The 13533-nt window shown below is 35.8% G+C and overlaps 1 protein-coding gene across 1 annotated transcript in view; it reads right to left on the bottom strand.

Annotated features, from left to right (window-relative positions):
• The window catches only part of LOC150105837 (uncharacterized), a 138675-nt gene that overhangs the window by 59374 nt on the left and 65768 nt on the right, over positions 1-13533 (bottom strand). Inside the window, exon 5 of the mRNA XM_090393613.1 lies at positions 10985-11214. Coding sequence (XP_090249739.1) covers positions 10985-11214 — 230 coding nt within the window. The remainder of the gene's footprint in view (positions 1-10984; positions 11215-13533) is intronic.

Here is a 13533-nt window from a genome sequence, read left to right as displayed (position 1 = left end):
CAGAGAGAAAGACTAGTAACTACATTTAAAACATGAATCATAAGAATGATTAATATTTGTTTTCTCTCTTACCTAACATAGATGGTGCCTAATTTAGGACTTTAGTTCCTTATGTTGTCCGTTACAATTTTTTTAAACTAGTCCCACTGTTATACCAAACTGTTGTTTCATGTACTGTGAAAAACTGTTCTTGTGCTCTGAAGATGCTGGATATAATACCATCGAAATATCAGCTAATAAGTTAATAAATATTAATTATTTTCTTATCATTCTGTGTTGTAATCAATACCGTGACAATAAATTAACACATAAGCTTTCCACACATTTTTGAATGGTAGTCTTCTTATCCATTACACATCAGATGACTAAGAAAATGACTAACGATTTAGTCATTTTTCTGTTTAAAATGACAAATAACAAGGTAAGAGATTTACTCAAAATTAATATGTTTTCTTTTACACACTGAATAATTAGTATTCTGCTGATAGCAGTAAAATAGCATTGGTCAATTAATATTAATAATAGAAAAAACAATAAATATCATGGCAAACAATGTTTTGAAACTCAGAAAATTTCAAAAGTAATGAGCTCATGAGAATATAAATCTTATGCAAGAGTTGATTGTATTGCACTATTTAAAAAACAATAAACTTTGAAGCGGTAGTCAAGATTTTTCCTTTTATTACTGATTTAAGATTTCACTGGCTTGCATCAAACAGTTGATTCAGAAACCAGGAAAAATTCCTCTGAGATCATGGAATCTCAAGTCTAAAAAGTTGCATTTTTCATAATCTCTTAGTATCCATGTAAATCATAATTATGCAAATCAGTATAAAGGCTTCAAAATTTGCCATCAGCATCAACTGCAAGATGCAAATAAATTTTTTTCAGAGGGAGGGGGAGTAATTTATTAGAAGGACAAATAAGGGCAAGTTTTTAAACCGATCCTGTGCTGAACTAATGTTATGTGAACGTGGGTTTGATAAAAAGATTGTAGATCATGAGAGTTTTCATAAACATTGCTTTCTGGGAGAAATTCACTCTGCTCTTTTGATTTTATGAGGAATCTAAGAAGAGAAAGCTTCACATAAATATACATATAATTCAAATTGATTTAATTTGTATGCTGTATGGGTCACTAACTAAATATTAAACTGGAACTTTATATTGACTTCATTAATTGACCAGAGATTTTTTGAAAAATATATACAATTGTCTACAAGTTTCACCAGCGGTTCTGTCTGGCTTCTTCAAAACATGTGTAATGGTACATGGAACTCAAAGTTTGCTAGTAAAAAAAGAATGGAGTAACACTGAAATAAATTAAACCAACCCGTAGCATCATAAACATGGAACGTGGTGTATCAGTCATTGTTTTTTTGAGTGTATTATATAGTTTTTAGTGAAAAGAAATTCTGATAAGCTGAGCGAACTTATTAGGCTTTTCGAGATGTCTTTCAGAATCATACCTTGATTTCTGTTTAGATTTTCTGCACAGCGGAGTACAATGGCAGCTTCTTTGAAGTTTCTACGTCGAAAATCGTCTTCTATATAGGGCATGGAGCTTTTATCCCAATCGATGGTGTGGTTAGTGATCAAGAAGTGACGATTCTAAAGTATCTGTTCTGTTGTTGCTTGCTCACGTATCCTACATGCTCTTTTTTTTTGAATTTCTAGGCTTCTCGATGTTCACCCTATGTAATTTAATCCACAGGAACATGAAATGTTGTACACATCTGCGTATTTGAAGAAGGCATTAATGTCCTTTGGTGATCTTAAAATATGGCATATTGTCTTGACTGGTTTAAGAGCAACTCTGACATTGAAGGACTTAAGGAGTTTAGCAATTTTTGTTGACACTGAGCCTGTATAAGGGATGACGATGTATATTGCGTGACAGAAGGTTGCTGTTGTGGAGGTTTCTATGAAGAATCTTTTTGATTATATTTTCTGGGTAACTGCTGTTTACCAGCATCTGAGATATGTGAATGAGTTAATCAAGGAGATCTTTTTCTTCTGAGATAATGTTGGTCACTCTATTCTTAAGCATATGAATTATGCTGAGTTTCTGTGCAATATGGTGAGTCGATTTGAAGTGCAGATAACATCCAGTGTGTGTGTGTGTGTGTGTGTGTGTGTTGGTTTACAGTAGATTGTGAGCTTGATTTGTCCATCCTCTTGTTTCTTGATTAGTGTATCTAGAAAGGGCAATTGACTATTCTTTTCAAACTCTAGTGTGAACTGTATTTTTTGGTGGAAGGAATTTATTTTTGTAAGAAATTCAAATAAGATTGTTTCTGTGCCTCTTCAAATTATGAAAACATCATCTACATATCTCCATCAAACCAATGGTTTTGGGTTTAATTTGGAAAGGATGTGAGCTTCTAGTTTTTCCATGAACAGATCAGTGCAGGAACGTGCTAAGGGACTGCCCATGGCTAAGCCATCAAATTGTTTGTATATTGTGTCATTCAAAGATCACAGGGTTAGTTTCAGACACGTCAACCTATTGCTTATTAGATTTCGATCCAACTTTAAAAACGACTTATTTTTCACGGTATTAACAACACCTCGCACACTTTTATCACAAAGATGTTTTATTAACGCTTATATTTCACTGATTTTCAGCTCAGCATCATCAGAGCACAAACACTTGTATACGTGACAGTGTGTGAGTGAAACAATATAATTGCAAAAGACACAAGATCTAAAGTCCTATTTTTGGTGCCTTCTAAGGGGGGGGGGGGCAGCAGCTATCCAGGAGTTTTTCGTAGGATAACCGTCTCCCATATTTTTGGCAAATTAATGCAACCATATTTGTTAAGGTTGGGAGAATTCTTCAAAGCCATTGCTGACTCAAAAAATAATCTTTCAGATCTATAACGCCTCCTAAATAGCACATTCGTTTTCCTTCATCTAATCCTGTGTGAAGGAGTGTTCAAAGCATTGTCTGCCAGTCCCGACTTGCCATAGTAATAGCAGCGAAAGTATCTTTCATGTTCTTCCAGGCTCACTGGAAGAACATGAAAGGAAGATCAATGAACCTTCCAGGTTCACTGATCTTCCTGTCTGCCCATAATAGGCCAAGTCACAGTCACAAGGAACTTCATACACTCCTGGGTGTGCTAAAGGGTGAAATTTATCCTTAGGCGAGCGGATCAGAGTTGCCAGCTTGACATGAGGTTTGAAAGTGGTGCGAAGGCCATGTTTCAACAATACTTTGGCTATCTTTTCCGATGTACCTCTGATATAGGGAATAGAAATGGTCATGTTGTATTCTTGTGTAATTCTTGGGCAGATTAATGGGCCTATGTAGTATTTTATCTATTTTGTAGGGATTGTAGCCATTGGCTAAGAACGTATGGTGCAGGTATTGGAATTCAGTGGTCAGAGCTGTATCGTTACAACAAATGGCTCTGGCTCTGTGTGTAAGTGTTTTTAAAATGCCGTACTATTGGACTGGATGATGATGTGATTGTTTATGTAGGTATGTTCCTGTGTGTGTAGGCTTTCTGTAAATAGAAAAAGATAGTGATCCATCTGAAAGGCAGATAACTAATGTGTCAAGAAATGGTAAACAGGTATTTGATTCTTTTTTCTACTGTGAAGTAATTTTAGGGTGTTGGCTGTTTAGGTAGGTGACAAAAGTATCCAAAGTGTCTTGTCCATGGGACCAGATGGCAAACACCATCTACATAGCATAACCACACTTGTGGCTTGTATTTAGCTGTGGTAAGTACTTTGTTTTCAAAGTGTTCCATGTAAAAATTTGCTAACAGGGGAGAGAGGAGGGGAACCCATAGCAGTACCATTAATCTGTTTGTAGAATTTTCCTCCCCATGTAAAGTAACCTGCATTCATGGTAAATTGAAATAATTCAAAAATATCCGGGGAAAATTTAGACTTAATTAAATCAAGAGTGTCTATAAGTGGTACATTGGTAAATAAGGAGGTGACATCGAAACTAACCATTGTCTGAATCTTTTAGGATTAGATTTTTAACCAGTGTTTTGAAATGGACTGAATTTTTTACAAAAGTAGAGGAGTTGTCAGTAGGGGGGGGGGGGGGCAAGCGACTTGGCTAAATGCTGGGCCAGTTTATATGTGGGACTATCCATGCTATCGACTATGGGGTGCAGGGGGATATTAGTTTTATGGATTTTTGGTAATCTATAAATACGGGGTGGTTTAACATGAATTGGTTTTATTTTCCTGATGATTTCTTTGGGCCATGATGTCACTTTTTTCAGTAATTTTCGGACTTTTTTCTTTTGAGACATCATGGGGTCTCAATGTATAATTTGATATGTGGAACTGTCACATATGAGATCTTGCATTTTTCTGTTATACTCTTCTTGATTCATGATAACTTGCATTTCCTTTATTGGCTTTTGTAATAATAATATTTTATTATTACATAACTTTTTTAGGGCAGTTATTTGCTTACGTGGCATATTGCTTTTTGGAGGCTTAGCCTTGTTTAGAATACTTGCTATATCTAGTCGCACGTTACAGTTTTACATGGAACACGTTGAAAACAAAGTACTTACCACAGCTACATACAAGCCACAAGTGTGGTTACGCTATGTAGATGATGTGTTTGCCATCTGGCCTCATGGACAAGACACTTTGGATGCTTTTGTCACCTACCTAAACAGCCAACACCCCAAAATTCACTTCACAGTAGAAAAAGAATCAAATAACTGTTTACCATTTCTTGACACGTTAGTTACCTGCCTTTCAGATGGATCACTATCTGTTTCTATTTACAGAAAGCCTACACACACAGGAAGATACCTACATAAACAATCACATCATCATCCAGTCCAACAGTACGGCATTTTAAAAACACTTACACACAGAGCCAGAGCCATTTGTTCTAACGATACAGCTCTGACCACTGAACTCCAATACCTACACCATACGTTCTAAGCCAACAGCTACAATCCCTACAAAATAGATAAAATACTACATAGGCCCATTAATCTGCCCTCCCCTAATACACAAGAATACAACATGACCCTTTCTATTCCCTATATCAGAGGTACATCGGAAAAGATAGCCAAAGTATTGTTGAAACATGGCCTTCGCACCACTTTCAAACCTCATGTCAAGCTGGCAACTCTGATCTGCTCGCCTAAGGATAAACTTTACCCTTTAGCACACCAAGGAGTGTATGAAGTTCCTTGTGACTGTGACTTGGCCTATTATGGGCAAACAGAAAGATCAGTGAACATCCGCCTGGAAGAAAATGAAAGATACTTTCGCTACTATTACTATGGTAAGTCGGGACTCGCAGACAATGCTTTGAAAACTCCTTCACACAGTATTAGATGGAGGAAAACGAATGTGCTATTTAGGAGGCGTTATAGGTCTGAAAGATTATTTTTTTGAGTCAGCAATGGCTCTGAAGAATTCTCCCAACCTTAACAAATATGGTTGCATTAATTTGCCAAAAATATGGGAGACGGTTATCCTAAGAAAAACTCCTGGATAGCTGCCTTTTTTTTTTTTTTTTTTCCCCCGTTAGAGGGCACCAAAAATACGACTTTAGATCTTTTGTCTTTTGCAATTATATTGTTTCACTCACTCACTGTCGCGTATACGAGTGTGTTGTGCTCTGATGATGCTTAGTTTAAAATCAGCGAAATATAAGTGTTAATAAAACATCTTTGTGGTAAAAGTGTGTGAGGTGTTGTTAATACCATGAAAAATAAGTCATGAATAACCATCAACACCTAAGCTTATCTGTTAGACCAACTTTAAAAAATCAAAAAGAGACTAATAATCTATTACAGAATATAACAAGTTGGTCTTTAGACTTACAACGAAGTCTGAAATCTCTACACTAACTGACGCCACACTTATATGGTGCCCCAAAAGTGCACAAAATTGGAGTTCTGCCCTGCCCAATGATTAATGGAAGAAATTCTCCTACATATCTATTGGCTAACCATCTAGCCCATCTACTGAAAGAAAGTATAAAAGAATCTGATTCCTTCATAAAGAATTCTAAACATTTCACTGAAAAATTAAAAGGCATCTCCCTCTTAAAAACAGACATCCTTGCAAGCTTAGACGTGGTTTCTTTATTTACCAATGTGCCAGTTGAAGAAGTTATCAATATTCTGGACAATCTCTATCCAACACAGCTCAGCTTTTTCATCACTGCCTCAAATCAAATTATTTCAAAGTGAATGACACAATATACAAACAAGTTGATGGCTTAGCCATGGGCAGTCCCTTATTACCTCTGTGCACTGATCTGTTAATGGAAAAACTAGAAGCTGATATCCTTTCCAAATTAAACCCAAAGCCATTGGTTTTGTGGAGATATGTAGATGATGTTTTCATAATTTGGAGAGGCACAGAAATAACCCTATTTGAATTTCTTACAAAAATAAATTCCTTCCACCAAAAAATACAGTTCACATTAGAGCTTGAAAAGAATAGTCAATTGCCCTTTCTAGATACACTAATCAAGAAACAAGAGGATGGACAAATCAAGCTCACAATCTACCGTAAACCAACACACACATACACACACACACACAGGATGTTACCTGCACTTCAAATCGATTTACCATATTGCACAGAAACTCAGCATAATTCATATGCTTAAGAATAGAGTGACCAACATTATTTCAGAAGAAAAAAGATCTTGATGAAGTCACTCACATATCTCAGACCCTGGTAAACAACGGTTACCCAGAAAATATAATCAAAAAGATTCTATATAGAAACCCTCCACAACAGCAACCTTCTGTCACGCAATATACATCGTCCATCGTCATCTCTTATGCAGGCTCACTGTCAACAAAAATTGCCAAACTCCTTAAGTCCTTCAATGTCTGAGTCTCTCTTAAACCAGTCAAGACAATATGCCATATTTTAAGATCACCAAAGGACATTAATACCTTCCTCAAATATGCAGGTGTATACAACATTCCATGTTCCTGTGGATTAAATTACATAAAGTAAATCAAGAAGCCAGGAAATTCAAAAAAAAAAAAGAACATGTAGGACACTTGAACAACAACAGAACAGATATTTCACGATCGTTATTTCTTGATCACTAACCACACCATCGATTGGGATAAAAGCTCCATGCACTATATAGAAGATGATCTTGGATGTAGAAATTTCAAAGAAGTTGCCGTTATAATCCACTTTGGAGAAAATCTAAACAGAAATCAAGGTATGATTCTGAAAGACATCTGGAAAAGCCTAATAAGTTCGCTCAGCTTACCAGAATTTCATTTTGCTAAACACTATATAATGCGCTCAAAAAACAATGACTGATACATCATGTTCCATTCTTATGATATTACGCGTTGGTTTAATTAATTTCAAAGTGTTTCTCCATTCTTTTTTTACAAGCGAATGTTGAGTTCCATGTACCGTTACACATGTCCTGAAGAAGCCAGACAGAACCACTGGTGAAACTTGTAGACAATTGTATACATTTTTCAAAAAATCTCTGGTCAACTAATAAAGCCAATATAAAGTTCCAGTTGGCAATTTGGGATTTAGCTGACCAAATTGTATTCTTATTGATTAAACCAAAATATAGAATGATGGTACAACATGACAAAATTTCATGCCGGCTGGGGGGTCGCCCGGTACTATCAACGTAAGAAGCCTGAATGGCAAAGAAATGGAGCTAGCTGAGGAATTAGATAAGTACCAGATCGACATAATAGGGGTGACTGAAACAAAAAAGACCAAAACTGGTGAGATCTTTCTGAGCAATAAATACAAAATGTTATATTCAGGCAATGATAATCAAGTAAAAGAAGGAGTAGCCATAGTATTCAACACAAAATACGAGGCTAATCTTCTTGAATGGCAGTCAGTCTCAAGTAGAGTAATGTGGGCAAATATGAGAATGGGGAACTGGACAATGAGACTTATTTGTGCCTGTGGTCCCACAGAAAGTTCTACTAAGGGAGAAGTGGAGGAATTAAGACATACAAAAATATTTTGGGAAAATTTGGAGAAAAGAGCAAAGCTAATAATAATGGCAAATATCTGTTGGATTTCTGCTCAGGACATGGACTGGTTATTACTAACACCATGTTCCAACATAAAAATGTGCACAAATTCACATGGAGAGAAGAGGCTAGGAATAAGAAAAGTCTCATTGACTATGTTATTGTTGATAGTGATGTTTTCTCCCTGGTGCAGGACACCAGAGTGTACAGAGGACTTGAAATTGGAAGTGATCATTATTTAGTCTTGAGCAGGATAAAATTGAATTTTATATTGAAAAGAATAACATGTAAGAAAGTTTTAAAGCGAATAAAAGTTGGCCAGCTCTCAGATGTGAACTGTAGGCTAAAATACACAAAGATTATTGAAGAAAAAATGAAAGAGTTTGAGAACAGGAATCAAACCTTGGAGATTCAGTGGCAAACTCTGAAGAAAACATTGATTGATTCTGCCAGAGAGGCATGTGGTGAGGTTATCTGTAAAGATAAAAAAATCAGAACTCCCTGGTGGACACAGGAAGTTAAAGAGGCAGTGAAGGAAAAGAAGAAAGCATACCAAAAGTTCCTGTCAAATAACTCAGCTTGTGCTCTTAGAGAATATAGAGACAAATGCGAGAATGCTAAACACTGTGTAAAACTAGCTAAACAAAAGTCATGGGAAGACTTTTGCAAGAATATAGAAAATAAATATCAAGAAGGTGACAAAATATTCTGGAGGTTGTTGAAGAAGCTTAAGAATGGAGGAAAGAGTGCTGTAAAAGGAATTAGAGATGATAAAGGTGACATGAAAACGGGAGAAAAAGATATCCTTGAAGTATGGAGTAATTACTTTGAAAAACTGCTAAATGAAACAAGCAGCGATGACAGCACAGTGGTAAAAAACACTGACCAGGCATGCAGTCAGGAATACATATCCATACTAGAAGTAGAAAAAGCCATCAAAGGCTTGAAATGTGGAAAGGCAGCAGGAGTAGATGATATTCGACCAGAAATGCTGAAGTATAGTGGTATAATAGTCTTACAGTGGCTGCACTGCATAGTTCAGAAAGCCTGGACAGAGGGACGAATTCCCGATGATTGGAGTAGAGCTCTCATAGTACCCATATATAAAAAGGGAAATAAAACTGAATGTGAGAATTACAGAGGTATTTCCCTACTGAGTGTTCCTGGCAAGATCTATGCAAGTATACTTGAGAAACGGTTGAGAAGAATTGTGGAAGAAAAGCTTGGTGAAGAACAAGATGGATTCAGGCCAAATAGAGGCTGTCAGGTTCAGATCTTCACTTTACGACAAATAGTCGAGAAAGCATGGGAATATAACAAAGATCTGTATTTAAGTTTTGTTGATCTGGAAAAGGCATATGACAAGGTGCCAAGAGAGAAGCTATTCAATACGTTGCAGTTATATGGTGTCAATGGAGCATTATATCAAGCAATACTTAGTCTTTATTTGAGTTGTAAGTCAGCAGTTAGAATTGAAGGAAGTACAGGAAGATGGTTTAATGTTAGATCTGGTGTGAGACAAGGATGTATATTATCCCCTCTGTTATTCATTATCTATTTGGATCACATTATGAAGGAAAGTGGTATTAAGCATGATGTCAAAATTGGAGATGTTAATGTCAGCTCTTTGCTTTATGCGGATGATGTTATACTTCTAAATAAATCTGCTATAAGTCTGCAAGATTCTCTGACTAAATTGAATAGCTGTTGTAATAGATATGGTATGAAGGTCAGCAATAAAAAGACAAAGACAATGAAAATAGGCAGAATCATTGAAAATGTCAACTGTGTTGTGAATGGAGAACCTGTGGAACAAGTAAAACAATTCAGCTATTTAGGCACGATTTTTACTGAAGACGGTAAATTAAATATAGAAATAGACAACAGAATCAGCAAAGCTGGTATGGTGGGAAGTCAGTTGAATGAATTCATATGGAATAAGAGAGAAATTAGTCGGAACTAAATTAGCTGTATACAAGACAGTGTTCAAACCAGTTTTAACTTATGGATCTGAGAGCTGGGTCAGAAGTAAAACACTTGACCAAAGACTAGAGACCACATATATGAGAGTCCTGAGAAAGATTATAGGCGTGAACAGATGGCATCAATGGGAATATCATATTAAAAACGAGGATATTAGGAAAGAACTTGACATTGTCAGCATCCAGGAATGCGTTAGCAGAGCTAATCTCAGGTGGTATGGTCACTTAAACAGAATGGGCGAGGAAAGATTAGCAAAACAAGTGTTCTCTGCCAGGTTGGCAGCAAAACGACCCAGAGGAAGAACAAGATATAGGTGGATTGATACAGTACAAAGTGCTTTAGACGATAGAAATATAAGATCTGATAATGTTGGAGTCTTGACAAGTAACAGACTGATTTGGAGGAAAATTGAAGATAGGAAATTAATAATGATGTAATTTTTTTCATGTAGTACTATCATATCCTGTACACCCCTTGAGGGTACATGACAGGAATTTGATGATGATGACGATGATAAGGTTCCAGTTTAATATCAAATTTATTTAATTTCAATCTGATAATTTTCAGTCTTTTGAACTTCAAATTAACTAGAAATTTGGACTTAGGAGAGACCTATTTCCAGAATGTAAAGTTTTTAGAATCAGTTGTTACCATGCAAAGACTAGTAATGTATCCACAAATGAGTTGCAAACAAGAATAAGAGAGCATTTTTTAAAATAAAGATTTACATATGAAGATGCTTTGATATTAAAATTTACTATTTGCCCAGAGAAGCACATGGCCAATGTTGACGACATGCTGGATCAAACAGCATTTATGTGATTTTTATAAACCAAATATAGTTTCTGACATTCTGATGTCTGCTTCTCAGCTGAAGTGTTAAAGATGCGTTTCACAAAAAAAAAAAGCAAATAAAGAGCATTTTGCTCATAATACTTGTTTTAGCACTCCTTCAAACAAGACAAAGTCAAACACTATCTTAGTACTAAAATTATTAACATTCAGACCTGATTTTCTTGTAATCTCACTGATAGTTCTTGAATCTGTGATCGACTATGACTTAGTTCTGCTTCAAGCTGTTCATTTCTTCTTCTCAGATGATCTAATTGTTGCTCAAGTACTATTCTGTATTGTTGTGTATCGCCTAACTGGTGTATTATGGCAACTTGAGGACCAGCTTGTCTAAGTTCTAATGGTTGATCTAAAGCAGCTTGTGCTTGACCACTATGTGTTATATCTACAAAAGAACATATTAAAATATTAATAAAAATTAATCAATTTTATTATTAACAGTTGATAATAACATAAATATAACTAATACATTATATTTAATTGGCTGATTGGGTAATGGTCATCATTTTACAACAGGCTGTAGAATTGAATCTCAATGCAGCATGGATGTTTATCACTGTCATTAGGAGGTGGTTGATTTTAAGTGCTTGGTGTAAAATTCTCACATGGCTTCCTGGAGAGCTCAAGTGGCTTGAAAACATTCAGTGTTTGGTCTCTAGATCAAGATTACCAAATCTTTAGCCCATCCAGAATACCAATAAATGTACTATAGGCTTCCAAATATACAGTACTGGGGTTGGAAACCTATGTAATTGGTAAAGTAGAGACCAGTGAAATTGAAATAAAGAGTGAATTACACTGGGGTCAAAAGCTAAGGACAAACTACATTTTTACCTGTATATGAAAACATTTTCATGACTACAGTCAAATGTGGACATAAATTTATTGCCAGCATACTAATAAATTATATTACACGAAAAATGTTTTATAAATTTTGTATAAATTATATTGCAATACATTTCTGGCAAAAGTTATTTCCTAAGGACATAGCTAAGGAAGTAACGTACAGTGCTTACAGAAAACTATGCAGAGAGAGAGAGAGAGAGTCATGTCAGTATGTAACATATACACTCCTCCTTCGGAACAAAGATAGGGTCTTGTTTGTTTTCTGAAGGGGAATTTCAATATCAGCAATGCATCTCCCTATTGCATCCAAAACATGTATGAGATTGAGATCTGGGGAGCATGCTGGCCACTCGATTCAATTAATATCCTCGGTTAATTTCGAGTGTATTAATTCAGTTATTAATCGAATTAAAAAAATAAATTAAAAAAACTGAATTAACTACTATATTAATGTAGTTAATTCAGTGTATTAATCAAATATAAATTCGATTAATACACTGCTCGTGTGCATTGGGTGTGACATTATCATCCATTAAAGTAAATTCTTCGCCTACAGCACCACAGAACAGTCGAACATGACATTGAAGAGCTTTGTTGCAATATCATTCATCAGTCATAGTCCCTTGTGACTCTTATCTGTAAAGGGTAGATTAACTCATTGGTGTCTTGTCCAATTTTTATGGACACAACGACACTGAAAACGTGTTCAACGATGAGCTGTGGATAAGGAAATGTAGACTACAGGCCTTCAGGTACAGAGGTCTACTTGTTGCAGATGCCTTGCCACAGTATGTCGAGATATCCGCATACGTGTGCATGATTGAAGCTGGCTTGCAACCTGACATGGTGTGCCAATACGTTTTGCTGTTATAAGAAAAAATCTGTCTTTGCCCTCATTCACCATGGAGCATGAAGCAAAAGTCTGGAACACATTCCATTGGTTTGAAACACTGCCCAATGCCTGGATATAGGCATTGGGCAATGTTTCAAAGTGAGCTTCCAAACTTCCGGGCATTATCAGTAATTCTGCAGGCTTCTTCAAGCCTTACAAAAATTCTTCCCAAATTGAAATCATCTAGATAATGATAATGTCTTTGAGACATCAAAAGTTGCAAATTTATTCCTTCATGAAAAGAACTTCCTTCAAACATAATTTGCTTAGCACAGCCTTTTATCCTGATGAGTACTACCATGTGTCCCCCGCCCCCCTGGTGCGATTTGAAAATTTGAATGTGCACCCACTTTCTACTCAAAATTGTCAGTTATACAAATTGCCAAAAGCTGATTCATCTGAATCTGAGGTTGTAATCTTTAGAAATAGTGCTGCCCTAAAGATGAACATTACTTCTGAAGATTACAACCTCTGAAGATTTTTCTAATATTTCTGAAGATTATTTTTGGGCACCAGTGTACATTGAGTTAACTACCAAAATGTAATTAATGAAAACAATCCTTGGAAGAGTTTTCAAACATGAAACTAAAGAACAATCCATTTTGTATGCAATGTCTCATGAGTTCACAGTAATGCACAATAATACTGAAGTAGAGAGATGAAAGAACAAAACTAGATATATTTCAAGGCCATTTGCATTCTATGCACTCTGTACTTTCAGGCATTACTTTCAGAATGACTCTCATATTAAAAGAACAGGAATATTATATAAGTGGATATTAGATCCAGCATTATTTCAAAGCCAAATGTAGAAATTATGAAAGTTTCATAAAAATAAGTTGACCAGAGAGCTTACGGGAATACACTCACCGGCATTCATGAGTTGCCTTAGCATGGACTACTTAGAAAACAAAGGTGCCACCCAAGCATCTATATATTTGCTTTCTATTAGTCCATTTTGATAAG

This window comes from Typopeltis vanoorti, chromosome 6, assembly GCF_054136105.1.
Source record: "Typopeltis vanoorti isolate ZY-2024b chromosome 6, IOZ_Tvanoo_1.0, whole genome shotgun sequence".
In the NCBI taxonomy this organism is placed as follows: Eukaryota; Metazoa; Arthropoda; class Arachnida; order Uropygi; family Thelyphonidae; genus Typopeltis; species Typopeltis vanoorti.
This window is presented reverse-complemented; position numbering and strand designations above follow the sequence as displayed.